At 45.2% G+C, this 18,399-nt stretch overlaps 1 protein-coding gene across 1 annotated transcript; it reads right to left on the reverse strand.

Annotated features, from left to right (window-relative positions):
• Nucleotides 1-1,673: 1,673 nt before the first annotated feature.
• LOC139651193 (brain-enriched guanylate kinase-associated protein) lies at nucleotides 1,674-12,129 on the reverse strand. Its single transcript, XM_071528054.1, has 6 exons — nucleotides 12,032-12,129; nucleotides 9,155-9,316; nucleotides 8,025-8,091; nucleotides 6,628-6,735; nucleotides 6,002-6,082; nucleotides 1,674-3,092 (listed from the first exon to the last, which is right to left on the reverse strand). The coding sequence occupies exons 1-6, from the start codon at nucleotides 12,127-12,129 to the stop codon at nucleotides 1,674-1,676; spliced, it is 1,935 nt and encodes a 644-aa protein (XP_071384155.1).
• Between the last annotated feature and the right edge of the window lie 6,270 nt (nucleotides 12,130-18,399).

Genomic DNA, 18,399 nt, shown 5'->3' on the forward strand with positions numbered 1-18,399 from the left:
CTCACCTCAGCAGTGAGGGTGGAACGCAGCCGTAGCAGCAATTTCAATGGGAAATTCAAATAAAAAGAGTCAACAGTTCTGAAATCCCCTACCCATTGACTGAATGACAGCCTGACTCTGTCCTATATACTGTATATTAACAGAGCTGGCTTGTTGAATGCAACAGTATCAACTGTTTGCTAAGAATGCAACATACTGTATATTCAGTGTACTTCGTACAAATAGAGGTATGACAATTTTAAACTAGAAGTATCAGCTGAGATTTTCTGTGATATCACAAACTCATTATTGCACAGCATCAGTTTCCCTGATAGTATTTTCCTGATGGCGACTCATTTGAACATAGCAATAAATATAACCTCCTTGCATTTTAAGGATGCTGATCTTGGCAAAATCGTCGCCTACTAACCTATTTCTAAACTCAGAATAGTGATAAAGTTTGGCTCCACAGTGACTCAGCAGGCTAAGGCACAAACCACATGAACATAAAGTGGGTTTCAATGACTCATGACCTCTCCTGCATGTTGTCCCCCTCTCAACATTGTCTTTTCTGTGTCTCTCCACTAAAGATTGAACAAAAATGTAATAAATAATCTTAAATTCTGAGATAAAACTACTGATAAGACGTTGCCACACTAGATAGAATTATTAGGACATGCATCCACATTTCAAATCCCCACACAGCTACACTGAAACACTCAAGCAAGGCTCTGAGCATATATGCATCATTTGTGCTTTATTAGGCGAACAAAACAACAGAAATATATAAACATGCATTGTTGTCATAGAAACAGGGTTGCAGTGGCTTGATGGGGTGGGCATCCAAATTTGAGGTAGAATGGGGCAGGAAAACCTCTCCATGGAATACAGAGCAAAAATAACAAAATAATATTGACTGCTAAGACAGATGTTTACATCTCAAAAAGTTCCATCAATAACAAAATACCACACCCATCCATAGATTCAATTCAATCAAAAGAAGAAAAACAAAATGTATGTATGTTCCACATTGTTCATTTCAATTTGTTTTGTGTTGTCTTCCCATGTTAAACATTCATACTTAAATCTTCACATGGCCAGCACTGTTTCAGCCTATGATTGAAAAAATGACTGAAACAAATCAATGTGCAGTTTATACGGGCATCAAGTCTCAATTAAAATACTTCTCGGAGTTCTCTCATATAGGATTGGCAGTTTCTCTCATTTCAATTTATGTACAAGTTCCAGGTTCATGAAGAAGATTTGCATTTGTTTGATTGTTTTGGGTGTTTTTCTTGCTAACAGCTACATACAAAATATATCACTCAATTGGTAGAGTTATAAGTATATATTTGTACATTGGAAATTGAAATTGAAATACATATTAATGAATACATTCTTACAAACGTTATCCTTTTCCTATTGCCCCAATTCTTTTGGCATGACTCACTTGTTCCAGACATTCATTGTACTGAAAACCGTTACCAACCATTGCCATACAATCAAAACCTTTAAAAAATCTGCAATAAATACATGTTCATGATACTGTTTGTCGCTTTGATTGTATTTCCTGGCACCTGGCTACTATTCAAACCGTTTTCTATTAATCATCGTGCTATTACAAGGTATAGCTGGACTTACCAGGACCTTGGATCTCTTATCCTATCAAAGAATATACCTGATTGGAAAGTCTCTTAGTTCAGAAGTGTTCCGTACAGCTGGGCCTTGGTCAGACTGTCCTTCCTGGAAAGTCCCAGGGAGCCAAATTTTTGGTTGTACGGAGGAGGAGGGGGCGGTGGCGGTGGGGGCGGCTGGCTCACCTGTGCAGGCAGGCTGTGCATCTCAGCTTGATAGTGCTGCAGGTCCGCGACCATCTCCAGGGACCTCTGGTTCAGAGATTCGGTGGAGCTGTTGGGGCTGGGATCCACGTAATCCTTGCTTTGGCCCCCGGCTGCCACGTTGCCCTCCCTCTCTTTGGAGCTCCCTGAGTGGTAGAGGCTGTGCTCCGACTCCTGGCTATCCTCCTTGGCTCGGTACAGGTGGGCCTGGCTGTGGGCCTGCCGCAACCCTGGGCTGCATTCGGGACTGGGGCTGGTGGCCACCCACACTGGGTCCATGACGCCCACTCCGTGATGGTAGTAGTCAGCCCCTTCCTGGAAACTGCTGTAGAGCGGCCCGAGTCGGATCTTCGCAGGTCGGACGGAGAAGTGCTGCTCTGAGAAGCTGTAGGGTGAAGCCCGGCCGGGGCTGCGGTAGGAGTGGGCGCTTAGGTCCTCCACGCTCAGCTGTCTCCATCGGCCGATCAGCTCCTCCTCCTCGGGCGCCAGCGTGCTGCCACGACGACTGTCTCCGTAGGCGACGCTGGGGGAGGAGGAGGGAGGGAGGGGCTCGTAGGGCTCGCTGAAACAGGAGGACATGGTGCGGCTGTAGACGGGGGAGCTGCCGTTCTGGTGGTGGCTCAGCTCCGCCTGCTGAAAGGGATGGGCGTTGGCAAAGCCTCTTGGACTGTCCCCCTCCCAGGATGAGTCACTCTTTCTCTCGTAGTCCCCTGCATCCCTCCACTCCATGTAGAGGGAGTGGTGGCGCGGGGAGGAAGCCGCACTGCTGGGCGGCCCGTTGCCCTTGTCCTCCGACCCCCCTCCGCTGAAGCTGGAGTAGGAGCTGGAGCCGGCGCCCAGCGCGGGGGGGAACTTAGCGAAGTGCTCCTGGGAGAAGCCGGGCCTCAGACCCACCGAGCCTTCTTCTGGGTTGCTGTCTGTGGAGTTCTGGGGCCCATACAGCAGCTTCCTCTGGCCGTGGAGGTCCATGCTAGGCCTCCGTTCGCGGTGCCGGTCGTCGGGACAGTACAGGGCCGTGTCACTGCTGTACAGGTCGGATTTGTAGGCCGCCCGGAGGCCCAGGCGCTCCCCCCTGCCCATGCTGTCCAGGAGGAAGCTGTGGTCCTGGGTTTGGGGGCTGGGGGAGCGGGAGGCTTGGCTGCTGCTGCAGGCCTCATCTGGCTTCTCAAGCGCCTTGGCAATGAGAGAGGCGGGGATAGAGTCGGAGTAGGAGGTGTGACAGAGAGGAGACTCTTCCATGTGCATGGTCACTCGCTGCTGGAAATCAGCAGGCAGCTGGAAGAGACAGAGAGAGAGGGAGGAAAAGGTGATAAATGTCTCACCGTACTGCGACTACTTGCTTTGCTCTGTGTCTGCACAGGTCTTTGCGTACTATGCCACTTCACAGCCTCAGGAATCATATACAGGTTTTATAACGCTCATAAATTATTCAATGCATCTCATTCTATTCAGTGTGACTACTTCATTATACACTGGTCTAATGCACTACTGGACACTCACCAGACACATCTTTAGAGCTGCAACCACACTGTATGCAATGCATATTTGTAGCGCGATATGTACAGTATAGTATACTCTCCTACATGTGTATTGAATTGTGCCTTTGTACTCCATAGAGGTCCCTGTGTACTGTGTGCCAAGGAAACCGCTCTCCAAATGTGCCAATGCCACCACGACATATTCCAATACATTTCCCATACTTGATGAATTACGTGATTCTGACTGTGATGTGACATTCTCAAACAAGAGCCTCAGTAACAGAAAAAGACACATCAGAGTTCAGGAAGAAGGCAAACTGAATAGCCTTGTATGGAAAAGAAAGCCATTGTTCTATTCTGAGCATTTCTCAATAAAAAAGCCCTCATCCACTGTCTCTGCCTCTCCATAGCAACAAGCATTAAGCCAACTGCAGCACATCATCAACAGGAATCTAGTCAGTTGTTGCTAATTGGCAATGAGAAGCAAGCTAATTATAACTTTGTAGATACAAGAAAGCCAGGCTAACACAGAGAACTTGAATAGATATTTTATCACAACAATTTTATTACAACTTTGACCAAACTAAATGCCACTTAATTACTGTCCACACATTTTTCAGCGTGCTTGTTTTGTACAAGATCACAATTAGCTTTTATGTGGTATTCAGATATTCAAGCCCATCATTCTATACCCTCTCTCTCTCTGTGCTTGTTTTGCAGCAAAACAAAAGACTAAAGCACTTCAGCAGGAGCTGAAGAGCCATTGCACTTCTCAAAATGCTGCAGCATCATTCATCAATATGCTTTCGATTACCCACCCACAGCACCAGCAGCCTGGTGGACATACAGTGAGTGCATGTATAGCCTCTGACCCCCATTATGTTTGGCAATAAGCCTACAGAGCCATCTAACCGTTTTTCACTCTACAAGAGTGCACACGTGCAGCCAATATGCATTGAGGGTCTGTGTGTGTGTGTGTGTGTGTGTGTGTGTGTGTGTGTGTTTGTGTGTAGGGGGGTTGTTTTATGAGCCTTACGCAACTGATGCAGTTTGCATTGATATTTCCATTCAGCTATATGGGCAAAACGTGGGGAGGCATTCTTTAACCTTATGGACACTTGCCAGCTGTAAAACCTGCTCTTGTCACGTGGGTGAGACACAAGGCAGAGGGCTGATACAGCGGAAAGCGGAGCCAAGCTGCCCTGGCGTTAAGACACTCATCAATATCCACGTGCATCTCTCTTCACCAGCAACAACAGCAGGATGACATGGCCGGGCCGCAGTCTGCTCTCTCTCTGCATTCCGTCACATAGTTTTAGCACCGTGCGCATTCAGCCCTCATGTCCGCACTTTGCTATTAAGTAGTTCCTGTAGCGCTCCATGCTTAATCATCGTCAAACAATTTTGATTACCAATCCCTGAGCAGTATAATTACACTCTGACTTAGCTGCATATTGAGCAGTGGCAGGTGGAGAAAGACTTCAGAGCCTTGGCTTAGTTTATAATCCTGTCTCACTGATGTACTGATGGGTGTCAACAGAAGATTCACGCTAATGTTACTTTGCAGTGCAAGCCCACATCTCATTTCAGTCCCCTGTCAAAGAGATTTCAGGATGAAAATGTAAGGAATTTTGCTTACACAGCATTGAAAATCTAAGTAAAAGATTGTCCCAGTTTAACATCCAATAACTGCTGGATTTCTGCTTTGTTTAATTAGTTTTAGCACCTTAGTCTGGCTAGGAGATATTAAATGAAAAATATTAACCTTGGGAAGTCATTTAATCTTGTATTCAGTTTTAAAATATTATTTTTATTAAAAAAAATAACTGAAAAAGTAAACCAATGGGTTACATCATTAGATTTGCTTCCAATGCAATTTTGTGACAATATTTTGATATAACACAGATCACTTAGGCTAAGTTTATCATTGCTTTGTGTGTGTAGATTGGCGTTTTAGTTCAACAAACATTTGTCGAATGCAGAGAATAATCTCATTGGTTGAGTTAAAACTCTGTGAGCGGAGCCAAAGAACCACAGTTTTTTGGAGCAAGTTAGCTAACTGTCAAATTTGAATGGCAAAGAAAGGTTAGAATTGGAAGGTCAGTTAGGCTAACTAGCTAACCTAATTAACTTAGCATGGCTTCAGTTAGTTGGAACAGTGTTAGGCTTCATAATATTAGCTAGCTCCTCTCTTACCCCTCACCTTTTTCACTGAGTTTCATTTTAGCTAGAAAACCTGATACTTTGGCTCTGCCCACTGAGGTTTAACCAATGAGATTATTTGTGCCTCCAGAGCAGCTCTGCCTCGAAGGAATATCTGTATAACTACAGTTGCTATCGCCCTTCCCTGCAGCGACCTAGTCATCGCTCCACCTGGGCTCGACTCTTATCTTCCCAGGCTCCCCGGTGGTGGAATGACCTTCCCGCTACAGTCAAGACAGCGGAGTCTCTCCCCATCTTCAGTCATGAGCTGAAAAGTCATCTCTCTTCACGAGGCACCTCACATCCCCCTCTCCGCCTCAATCACATACCTTTCCCCATACCTTTCTCCTTTAATGTGCTGAGTTTCTTTTCCTAGCACTTCTCTCGTACATGGGTATTCTAAGGTCAGAGCATTTTTTGAGAAACGTTGAGCTGCACTGGATTAAAGACTGAATACAAGATCGAATGACATGTAGAGGTGAATGCAGTGTATTCAGGGCTCACCTCAGAGAGCTGGGCCATGTAGAGCGACTTGTTACACTGGAGAAGCTGAGCAGCCAGGTTACAGTCCTTCCTGTACAGGTCCTGTGGAGATACAACATGGCCAGTGTTAGAAGACAACAGAAATCAATCAGGGATGAATATTACCACTTATCAGAATCAACATATTGTCTGAATTGTAAAGGATCCTGTTGGTGAGTTTTCCCCTCATCTCCACTGGCTAGACATTACTTTACCTCCACCTTCAAAAACTTTAATTCCTTTGCCTCTAAGATTTTCTCCAAAGAATTACATTTTCATCTGTGTAGGTTATCTAGCATTGTGACAATTGTTGCTTTTGTGCAGCATTAGATGCATAATTAGGAGCAAAAATATGCCTAACTGCTGATGTGTGATCAGTTTTGCCATTACCACCTATGCAAAGCATGAGTAAAAGCTGATCCTGAGTCAGCTTTAATTCATGATTCCGGTTTTGTTCTGTGTTATTCAGTTGGAGAGTAGTCTAGAAACAATGTGAAACTGAAATGCATGGTTTGGTTCTCTGGAGATGATAATATAAAGAGATAAATGAACGTTGGAGTTGAGGGAAAAACTCCAAAACACCACTATAAACCTTCAGCAGTTCTTACATTGTCCTCTTGTAGTTTCTCGATGGTGAGCTTTGCCTCCATCAGATGGTTGTTGAGAACGATGATCTCTCTGCTCAGAGCTCGCTTCTCATCGTCATGGTGCTGGGACTGAGGACAACGACAAAAAACTACCTGTTATGCACGATTAGGCAACTTTGCACTTTGGCGGCCCCTAGTGGCAGCAGGTGATAACTGGTTTCGACAACTTAATTCTCCAGAAATCATGTAACTTGACATCAGTAAACTGCACTCGTCTGACCAAAATTTCCTCTTCTTAGTGGATGGTAGGAGTGGAGGTGGTGAAAAAAATCTGTTTGCAGCAGGTTGAGTCATCAGGCTGAGTGCTTGCTCACTGCTGTTTAGGAGACACTTTGGTATTTTGCTCTTAAATTTCAATTCATCACTATCTGTATGAGGAGGAGATTTCTTGCCAGTGTCCATACCCAACACTAGAAAATAATTTGGGCAAATATGGCAAATCTACAGGGTCTCAATTAGTGTGCATATGATTTAGTCCAATAAGACAGTTGTATTCTTTACATAAAACTCTTGCCTAGTGTAGGTTTAAGTGTGCAAAAGTTTTCTCTTTTCTCTTCGGACTTTACTGCACCGCCAGCACCTTAGAACAGTGCGGCTGGCTGAGCGCTAGCCGTTCTACACTCCAAGTATATCACTGCGTTTATCTGTCTTGTAATTACATTCCCTAGTTGTGAAGGGCCAAGGGGTCAGACGAGTTTGTGGCACCTCTGGAGTAAACAAGCTTTATGATTACAGAGAGACTTACTCAGCACCTCTCTCACCCTTGAAGTGGGAATACGTGAGATGAATCAATAACAGCTGATGAGGAAGCTGCCTGCCTTTATTTCTAAACGACAATAATTTAATTTTTCTTTTCATGAAAAGCCGGGCAACCTTCAGCTCCTTACTATCGGTACCTAATATCTCACCGCTGCGGCTCATTGTGATCGCGATGTCGAGGACGACGATGATTATCTTGTGCCACAACGCACCCAGTCGGTGAATATTTTCAGCTGTCTATTCGAGAGCAAAGACACATGATGGTCATACGGTGTTCCCTGGCAGGCTAGTTAATTGTATCTTTCCACGGGCAAAAGCAATGTCTGACAAATGAAGTGAGGCGCAGAGCACTGGGGAACAATGGGTTCGCTATCACTCTGCCATTGGAAGGAGGACAGCCAATTGTAATAAGCCATAATTAACGTCAGTGGTACCAACAGCAGGGCATTCATATTCAAATGGGCTCTCAAAGCTTTCACCGCCATCTCTAAACCTCATGGCTTGCTTATGTGCTTCTCCTTCTTTTTTGTCTACAGGTACTTCACCACAAGCACTGGAACCCACACGCACACTTACACACATCTCAGTCGAACACTTACATTTCTGTGGATCTTTTCCTCCAGATCTTGGTTGATCCTCTGCAGTGCTGAGTAGCTGCTTTGTATTCTAAAGAATATAAAGAATGACATTGCTCACTTGCAGATAATAGTTTGTACGTACACTTCTGACTGAGACTTCTCCAGACGGAAAATATGCATATCAGCAGCCTCAGCAGTCTACAAGTCGGAACTAAATTACATGCCGGGATTTCGGCTTATTGCACTTGTGAGAGCTGTTTTCACAAACACATCTCACCGATCTCATTCCACTGATCGGATCATAAACCTAATGTTTCATTCTGTCGCGTTTGTAGTCCAGTTAAGGCGGTGATACATAGGGCTCCTTTTTGGGCAGCAGTGCCTATTGAGTGTGTGAGCATTGTTGCTTGAGTCACATGGGAACATCTTTTTGCATGGAAACATTTACCTATGTTTAAGTGTGTGTATTAACCTATAGAAAAGTATTGTACACAATATTACTGTGTTGGTACATGATAAAAATCTCCCTAAAACATAATGCACTGACAACAGTGTAACACACCATTCGACTGGCTTCATTATAATGGTGTTGTTACACTGTTGAAGGTACATTATGTATTAGGGAGATTTTCATTAAGTAGCCTACCTACAAAGTAATTATCCATTATCTGTATTATTTTTCAATCTTTTATGTTTGTTTGTCAGTCCATGTGTAGGGGGGATGAGGGCGAGGATGTGGGTGTATGAGACTGGGAACATGCTCGGGGGTGTGGGAATTGGCAGGCAGGTGTGAGTACATTCAGTGTCTGTATGAATTGTGTTCTTTTTCTGCTCGCCTGTTTCTGTCTATATGTAAAGAGAGAATAAAAAAACAAAAAAACAAAGTAATATTCTGTACTTACAATACTTTTACATTGGCTCATACACTAGAAAAAGACACTCATTATGAAGTTAAGTGTTGCTCTAAATTCACTTCACCATTCCAGATTTTCTCAACCAATCCTGGGACTCGAGCCAGTCATAGTCCCTTCACAAAACCACCTCTCTGACCTCTGACCCTGTGTGTCACTTTGACGCCCGTTCCTGGGAGTGCTGCCCATCTTTTACGCCCCTTCACTTGACTAGCGCAGCCCCCCGTCTCCGCTGTGTACCTGCGCAGTTTGTCGGTGAACTTGTCCAGCTCCTCCTGCGCACGCCGCAGCTCCGTCTCCAGGTACTGCCGCGTCGAGTCAAACTCGCTCTCCAGCAGCTCCAGCTTGTGTGTTGTGTAGGAGAGACGCTTCCGCAGGTCCTCCTTCTGCTCCTGCAACGAGCTGCACACACACACACACACACACACACACACACAGAGCAAATGGTTGTGTAAAGGGCATATCGTCGAGGCAACAAGCTTGTAACTTGGGTATAAGCTGATCTAAATCGACTTATAGGGCCTACAAATCTTTTTAATATATCCCCGAACAACCATGCAGCAGTGATGAGAACATCATGAGAGGGTGATAAAAGCCGAAATGTTCTATGCGAAAGTGCTTTGTATGAAGACAACATGAGACCAAAACACAGACCCCTAATTAAGAATTCAGGCAGGGGTAAGCAAGGAAGCAGAGCTTTTTTAAAGTCATTAGATCTTTGAGCATTAGATCTTTTTAAGCATTAAAGCCTCTGCAGCACATCACAGAAACCCAATCATCAGTGAGATTGGCCCTACCGACAAATGGGAGGGCTTAATCTGTGATGAAATATGAGCCAATGAACTCCAATCCATCACAGGAATAGACTCTGAAGGCTCGGATTTACGGAACAGCGGTACCCCCCACATGTAATTCAGCCGGGCAGCACAATGACGACTATTTTTAGAGCATGTGCATTACCTGGGCCTCAATCTAATAAAAGGGCAAGTGTGAGTGGGGAAAAAGAGGAAATGTCTGTTGCTGTGATGGATCTGAGTGTCCGTGGCTGGGCTTAATGGAGCCTGTATTGACGGACAGATGGAGGAAGGAGGGTAATGACTCTATCTGCAGCCGGATAGCAGATAGCAGAGAGCGGATGGAGATGTGGTCACGTCGCTCTTTTCACTCCCTCTCCCTCTCTCTCTCTCTCTCTTTTAACAAGATCATAGATACAGCGGGTGGGCAGTGAAAAAGCATTAAAAAAAATCAGGGGACAGCTTCCTTTCAGCGCTTTCAAGTCCCTAAGTGGAGGTGTCATCCAATTTCCATCCTATTAATATGTAGGCTAATATTTCTGCAATCAGTGGGATGAAGAATAGACTGGGACCATCCACACTTCAAACAGAGATTCACATGCTCTAATTGTAATCGGCCATTCAGTTATTGTTGGTTAGACCAAATATTCACAGCCTAGCCATTTCTCTGTGTTGTTTGGATTGCTCTACATTGTAGTCTAATGTCTGATAAACCGCTTTAACCAGATTGTTCATTTTGGACAGTCATGCCAATAAGGCATTACTGAAATGAATTGATTCACGGACATGCCAAACATAGACACAATCAAAACCTGATGGTTTAGTCTCATGGTACAGATGCAACAAATTTGTGTTGAACTGGCAGATTAGAGTTTTAGTTAAACAAACGTTTGTTGGAGGCAAAGCTGCTTTGGAGGCAGAAATAATGTCACTGGTTGAGTTAATGGGCAGAGCAAAGAACTGCAGTGTTTCTGGCAACGTAACGTAAAAGGTAAGAGAAGAGGTAGCCAATATTATGAAGCGTAGCACTCTTGTTACTCATAGAAAAAGATGTTTCTTAGTTATTTAGATTAGCTAGTTAGCCTATAGTTGACCCTCCAATTTCAAACTAGGCTATTCGCTACATAAGCTAGTTCAGTGATTCTCAACCTTTTTCATATCAAGGACCCCTAATTTAGTTCACGGACCCCCATTTGATGAGATTTTGTCTCTCGGACACAAATCTGACGATATCTTTTATTGCTAGATATGATTTTGTCCAGAATTCCATGACTCTCTGTATTGTAGGTAGAGAGATAACAGTGAAACTATGATCAAAACAGTCATTCTTCTACATTCTCTAATTGTGTTAATTGATTGTAAATGAAATAATGAAGTTTAACAATTCATCAATTTGCTGGGGACCCCTGGAACCCCCTCAAGGACCCCTGGTGGTCCCCGGACCCCTCGTTGAGAACCACTGAGCTAGTTAGCTAGCCTGCTGACCCTCCAAGATCATGGATGCCATGGTCATGACTGAATGGAACAAAGAAGTCATTGCCATTTATATTTTTTATTCACATTTTGACCAGGGTTACTTCTTTGCCATTCAAGTATGCTAATTTGCTTTGCTAATTTAATTTCTGCCTCTAGACTAGCTCTGTGCTGAGAAATGTTTGCATAACCAAAACACAGTCTGTGTTGAACTGCCCCTAAACAGATAGGTAAACTGATGGGTTGAATACCAAACAGGGAGGTACTGAACATGATTTATTAAGTGAAATCAGTTCAATGACAATGCCATTATTCATCTAATATTATTTCAGACACTTCCCACAGGAATCTGGAAGCTTCACGCCTAAAACTGTGTCAGTGAGTAAAAACACCTGACAACAGAGTGATTCAACGAATATCTCAACTGACTCCATGGCATTTCAGTACTGTATTTTCATTATCCAGCCGGCCCTCACCCCCCGACCCCCCACCTCCGACCCCCCACCCCTCGCTTCTCCTCGGTCGGCAGGTATTAGCAGGGGAATACAGGTGTTTGTTGTATGACAGAGGATGAGCTTATGTGAAGCGGCTCCGGGGATGGAAAAAATCCCCCGTCAGTGACCTCCTCTCTGAACGGGAGCTGAGTCAGACGTAATGAGTGCTTTCGCTCCGGCGGGATGGGATGACGAGGCGGGATGACTGCCGGGCCGCGCGCGGGGGGGGGGGGCTGGGATGAGGCCGCTCGGGCACCGCTCGGAGCGAGGAGACGCCTCGTGGGCGGGTGAGCGGACAAACAGGTGAACGACAGGACGGATGGAAGGATGGGATGGTGAGAGAAATTCACTCTTACCTCTTCTTCTGATGTTTGCCGCCATTTCGGGGGACTTTTAAGGCGGTTTTGCCAATGTATATCTTTTTCATGGTTTGTCTGTGTTCCTTCCCTCTCATGTGTTTATAGGGGTTGACCGCAGGGAGCCGGTGTGTGTGTTAGTTTTCCAATGGAGACCAGCTAAGTTTGGCCTGCAGACTGACTGAGTGCTCTACCTGTGTTGACCCTGCCAAACAAAGCAGACAGACAAGTGGGCAACTGTTAGCATCTAGGGTTCAAACCGTTAGCATCTAGGGTTCAAACCGTTAGCATCTAGGGTTCAAACCGTTAGCATCTAGGGTTCGAACAATATCTGTGTTTGAAAGCCCGATGCTGACAACGAAACTTCTGGAAGCTGCTGATAGCCGACATTTTGTGCTGATAGTCGTCTTTAAATTTGACTGTTCATGACAAAAACATTAGAGAGATTCAGAGCTCTATTTTTGTGAATCGATGGCGATGTGCACCCAACAAAAATGCCACTTTGCCCCACTGTCCGCCCCCAGAATTTTACTCTTGCCATGGGTAGAAAAGCTTCTAAAACAGCATGTGATAGTAAAACTCTCCATTGAAACCCAGTAAGTTCTTTTAGGATCACTTGAAAACTGCTATTGGTGATGTGCCTTGCATTTTAGGGACCATTTCATTGTTTAGAGGTGTATTTTTCTTATTCCCAAATATAGCTGGCCAAACACAGACGGCATGATGTCACGTTGAGATATTTCCAGCACAGCTACAATGAATTAGTTTGATAGCAACAAAGAATTCAGCGATCTAAAACATCCAACGGTAAACATCAGGTGTCAGGTCCTCAGAATCAAAGAGTATGGGCTTTTTTCTAGAGCCGCCAACAATCAGCACAGATACCAATTTCTCCACTGACAGCAGTCTCAGTAGACCAGGATGCAATGCAGCCACAGCTTGCATCTTTGTGGAAATGTCATCGGTAGCATGTGAAATAGAACGCTCTCTTTTTATATCACCACTTTAAATAAGGAAAGAATTTACAAAAAAAAACATTATATACATAAATTGTGCAAAGAGAATAACATTTCACTGCAGGTTTTCAGACTTTTACAGAGTAGTTTTTCATGTAGTTGTGGTTGGAAACGAACATCCATCACAGTGGATGACACTGACAGGCTGATATTAAATATTTGGCCAATATTGACCTCATATATCGGCACAAAGGTACATCAGCCCAACCCTATTAGTAACCCCCAATATCAACAATAAATACCCCCCGCCCCCACACACACACACACACACACTCTCAGCACCTATCCACAAGCCCAACTCCTTCATCCACGCACGCGGAAGACACGAACCGACACGTCCGCCCCCGGTGCCACGGGGAAAGCGTTTGACAGGGCTAATAGACTTTCCTCTGCAGGAGCGACTTGTGTAAATATTTCTTCTTCCCCCCCCCCCCCCCCCACCACCACCACCACCACCACATCTCCGCGCCGGGTGTCCGCGGCGCAGGTGCGGCCGTCGAGCCGTCGAGGACAAATGGTGCGGCTTATGAGATGAGACGGGGCCCCGTCGCTTGATCAAAGCTCTCCTCTGATCCGAGGCCCCCCCCCCCCCCCCCCCGGAACTGTCCGGTCGGGAGGGGGGGGGGAAACACTGACAGACCCGGGGATGTGACTGCAGTGTATCGCTGGTGGCCGCAGAGCCGAGGGGGGGAAAGCAGTATGTTTGGGGGGCTGTTAGTCATACGGGAACACGGTGATCGGCACACACGCGCGCACACACACACACACACACACACACACACACACACACGCAAAAGAAGCAGGAGACATAGAGAAACATGTTGATCTGCTGACACCCTGTCGTTGGGAGGTGATTTATGCTGCTGGCTGAGGAGGCAGGGAGACATGTACTCCTCCAGATGGTGACAGCTCACCGCCGCCACTGGAGCCTTCACTCCAGCTGCTCCCTTCTGAGTCATACCACACCGGCTGTGTGTGTGTGTGTGTGTGTGTGTGTGTGTGACATTCTGTGGGAGTGGGCATGAGCACAGTTCTGTGTATGTGTGCGGCCGGGAGAGTGTGTTCATCTATACGTGTATGTGCGCATGCCTGTGCGTCTTCATGTGTCTGTTTGTGTGTGTGTCATGTACAGTATATGTGCATACTTGCATTTCGTGTGTGTGTGTGTGTGTGTGTGTGTGTGTGTGTCTGTATGCTGCGCCATCAGCTCCCCCCCCCCACCCACTCAATCCCATTGTCCCTGCGAGGGAAAACGAAGCAACAATATCCACCATAAAAGGCGAAAGGGCAGCTGTTAGCGACACAACTCTCGGCGTGTCAGGTGCCCGCTGTCAAGCTCGCTCCTTCCCTTTAGCCGCTCCTCGCACTGCAGCAAACACACAGACCGGTGGTGGGGGGGGGGGGGGGGGGGGGGGGGGGGATGGAGCTGCCTGCCACCCACTCGTGTGCCATGCTGACATTTGAGAGGTACCCAGAGCAAAGAGAAGAAGAGGAGGAGGAGGTGGAGGAGGAGGAGGAGGAGGAGAGGGGGTGATGAGAAAGAAAAGGAAAAGGCAAGGAAACATCGGGGTGGACCGCTCCCCGGAGCTGGCCTCCTGCAATTTAGAAAGAGAGAGAGTTGGGGAGAGGGAGAAACCATAACCAAAATGACAGAGGGAAAAAGGAAGGGAGTGGGTGTGAGGCCTCTGTCTCATCTCTCTCTCTCTCTCCTCCTCTCTACCCGTCTGTCCGCCTGCTTCTCCCGCGCTGCCCTCTCGTTCCCTCTCGTTCTCGTCTACCTTTGCCGATGGATTAGCTCCTCAGGAAAGCCCTAATCGCAAGCCCGGACCTCGGCATTAGAGCAGGGGGGGGGGGGGGGGGACCCAAGTGGCTGACTCATCCAGCAGCAGGAGCAGGAGCAGGAGCAGGAGCAGAAGAAGAAGAAGAAGAAGAAGAAGAAGAAGCTGCTCTGTCTGCCATCTGCCTTCAGAGTAACAAGGTAGCTAACCTGCACTGTAACACACAGATCCTCCCCCACCCTCGCCGCAGACACACACACACACACACACACACACACACACACTGTCAGTCAGCCCACTGACATGTATGACTCAACCGCCTCACAGCAATAAAAATCTACTCAGCTCAGTAGCTCTATCCTGTGTGCATGTGCGTGGGTTTATGTCATTGTGTGTCTGTCTGTGTATGTGTGTGTGTGTGTGTGTGTGTGTGTGTGTAATTCTGTCTTCCTGCACAGCATTGATTAAGTCGGGCCAAGACACCTATGTAGTTACTCATCAACTACCAACATCATTACCAGCAGCGGGGGGGATAATGACCCGGAGAATGGATTTCATGTGCTGTGGATGGCACTTAGCACGGAGAAGAAAAAAATGATGGAACCTAGCTGGGGCGTCGAATACGAACACACACACACACACACACACAGACAATTCTGTCGTACTGAAACCCAAAAAGTCAAGATAAAGTCCAGATCTAGAGAGGTAGATTCCAAAATCGAGATCTGTGCAAGTATTTCCTAAGTAAATATTAATAAGTTATGATGGATTTGTCCATTCAAAAACTTGGTTTATATACAGCACAGCCTTCCTACACAGAGAACAAAAACACTTCCAGATATAAAATAATTTTGTATGTTGTAAGTTTTCAGGAGGAGTTTTGGCCGATATCCAAGATGAAGGAAAAAATAAGTTTTAGAGCAGAGTAGAGGCAAGAGAAGCCGCAAACCATAAGACCGCTGACATGCACACACACATACACTATACCCACACTGTACAAGCACATGCTGTTCTAAAACAGCATCAGCCTGCGGACATGAAAAACATGTTATGGCGCCAATGAATCCTACCGAGAGCTGGCCTAGCAAACCTACCGAGACCTCGTCTTCTCCTGACCCAGAATTCACAGTTAACAGCGAAACCTCATCTGAAATGTGAAAGTTTTGAGTTGAAAATTGAGTGAGACTTTACTATTATTTTCCAAATCGATGATTCTTCTGCTGGTGCATTGCAAATTTGCCAGTCGAGACCAAAATCTATAAGAAACCCCAATTCTGCCCGACGCCGGTGTTTGTCCACTCTCTCCCTCTGTTCAAACATCTCACTTCTGGGCCCCGACCCATTGGTTGAACAACACTGTTCGACATGAAATAGGTCACTAAATGGAGTGGCTTTTGGCTTACTTTCACCCGAAAATTAGGCCAGTATTTGCCGTCTTTTCAGCCACAGCCAAAAGAGACGGGACGGAGAAGCACAAACAGCTTTCAAAAATGGTTCAACTCATTAAAAATAGAACAGACACACGCACGCACAGACACACACACACACACACTCACACACGGCACACCGCCCACCATCACAACATATTGTTTACGAGTGGAGCTCAAATGGACAGGTAGTGATTAGGCACAGTTACACAACAAAGGAACTGCCTCTGCAAAGCTGCTGGCCGGTGCTGTACTGCTCTGTGTTTGTATGTATCTATGTTTGTGTGTGTGTGTGTTTGTGTTTGCATGCATGGGTGATTGCGAACACGCGTGTGTGTCCGTATGCACTCGCCTCGTATTCACATATAGAGGGCTCAGATGCACTCAGAGGTCCACTTCCATGTCTCTGGAGGGGGGCGGTCTAAAAAGCCTCAACTCAGGAATGCATTAATGGGGCTTTTTACTAAGGGAAAATGTCAAGAAAATATAGAAAGCTATATAGCAACAACGGCTTTCAAGCGCAACGGCAGCGATGTAGTGGTAAATAAAAAACTGGGTAAACTATGACCCCCAGTCGGTGGGCATCATGAGGCAAACAACCACCAGAAATCAATTCTATTTTCATAAAAGCACTCGTTTCTGCCTTTTAACCCTTAAAAAACCCTGTCCTTTTATAACTTACGTCAGTGTGATACTGCTTACTATAGGATGTATACTCTGAATTTACGTCAAAAAGATTGATGATGAATAAAAAGGTGTGTTTACCCTCCACTGCATCCCTGCATAACATTGTTGTCAGATGAAAACTTTGCATCTCCAAAAAGTGAAGTTGTTCAGGAATTTGGAAAGGCAGCCTTATATGTATTTTGAAATTTGATCCTGGGTTTCGAATGTGTCCCATGGGCTCTGGGATCAGGCAAACGGACTCGGCACATAAATGACTGTGTAAACTTTCAATTCCAAGCAAAACGAGCAGTCACGGAGTTATGGCAGCGAACGGCGCTCCATCCCCAATCTGCATGGCCGGCGGCTTCATCATCGTGAGGAATAGATCTGACCGCTAGTGCCGAGGAGGGCAAAGGGGAAAAGAAATAATGGGGTTGAGATGAGAAGATACGCTTAATGACCCCCAGAGGAGCTGTCAGGGCTTGACGTAGGATAGAGAGAGAGGCGGAGAGAGAGAGAGAGTGGTAGAGACAGAGTGCATGGTACTTGAATAGTTCATTAGACCAACTCTGTCCACTCCGACAGATCAAACCTAACCTCTTCGTTCACTACTGACCTCTTCCCTCCAGGCCAAAATGATTGGATTTTAAAGTAATAACTTGTGACATTTTCATATGAATAGGCTAAATGTCAGTTTCTCTACTCTCTAGCGCCAATTAATGTAACATAATAGTGATGCAACTCATACCCAGTTCATGAAAGCTTTTACATTTGCTGTTCTGAACACCTGGTGTCTGGTAGGTCTTTTGCGGGAAAAATCCACTGGCGCACGGGAAGTGATGCGTTTTATGTTTGGAATAAATAGAAGAACTGGGATAAGATCATCAGAAACATAGAAGATACATAAGATTAAAAACACAAGAAAACACAAAATAAAAAAGATTTAAAAAAAAAAAAAAAAGATGTACTGGGTTATTTCTCAAAACAAATAGTTAAATAAATGTAGAAAATATCCCTTGGGAAGCAAATCCTTTTTCAGTGACTTTGATGATGTGCAATTATTTGAACCTTTTTTTATGAATATTTACTGGCTTCTGATATAAATCCATTGGTATATAGCACCATCTTATATTATCAATGAGCATTCACCATCTAATATATTGTTGATATTTTAACAAACACTTTGAGATGTTTTGTTTCCCTATGACTTTATTCAAGCAGTTTGAAAAAGTAGTAAGAAGTTTGTATTCTGAATTCACATCCACTGACATGATTGAAGAGGGAACTTTCAAAATGCTATTTATGCATTTTGAAAGAAAAAAAAAAACACATCACCTTAAGTTCATCATTTAACATCACTAAAATCTGGCGGATCCAGTGTGTAAAAAGTGTCATTTTTTTGTCAGCCAAGGACATCATTTTACCTCCTCTCCTTCAGAAAGCTGCATAATTTATAACCATTTTGTGCTGCCAATCATACC

This window comes from Centroberyx affinis, unplaced genomic scaffold, assembly GCF_046629955.1.
Source record: "Centroberyx affinis isolate AG114_WGS23_722 - 3 ecotype Tasmania unplaced genomic scaffold, CSIRO-AGI_Caff_v1 ptg001605l_1, whole genome shotgun sequence".
NCBI classification, from domain to species: domain Eukaryota; kingdom Metazoa; phylum Chordata; class Actinopteri; order Beryciformes; family Berycidae; genus Centroberyx; species Centroberyx affinis.

What these genes read in the sequence shown, in the direction of transcription:
- LOC139651193 (XM_071528054.1), bottom strand. Translation starts at nt 12,129, where the DNA reads ATGAGAGGGAAGGAACACAGACAAACCATGAAAAAGATATACATTGGC. An exon ending in GGCAAACATCAGAAGAAGAG is followed by an intron (nt 9,317 to 12,031) that starts GTAAGAGTGAAT and finishes GTGTGTGTGCAG; the next exon opens with CTCGTTGCAGGAGCAGAAGG. An exon ending in AGAAACTACAAGAGGACAAT is followed by an intron (nt 6,083 to 6,627) that starts GTAAGAACTGCT and finishes GTATCTCCACAG; the next exon opens with GACCTGTACAGGAAGGACTG.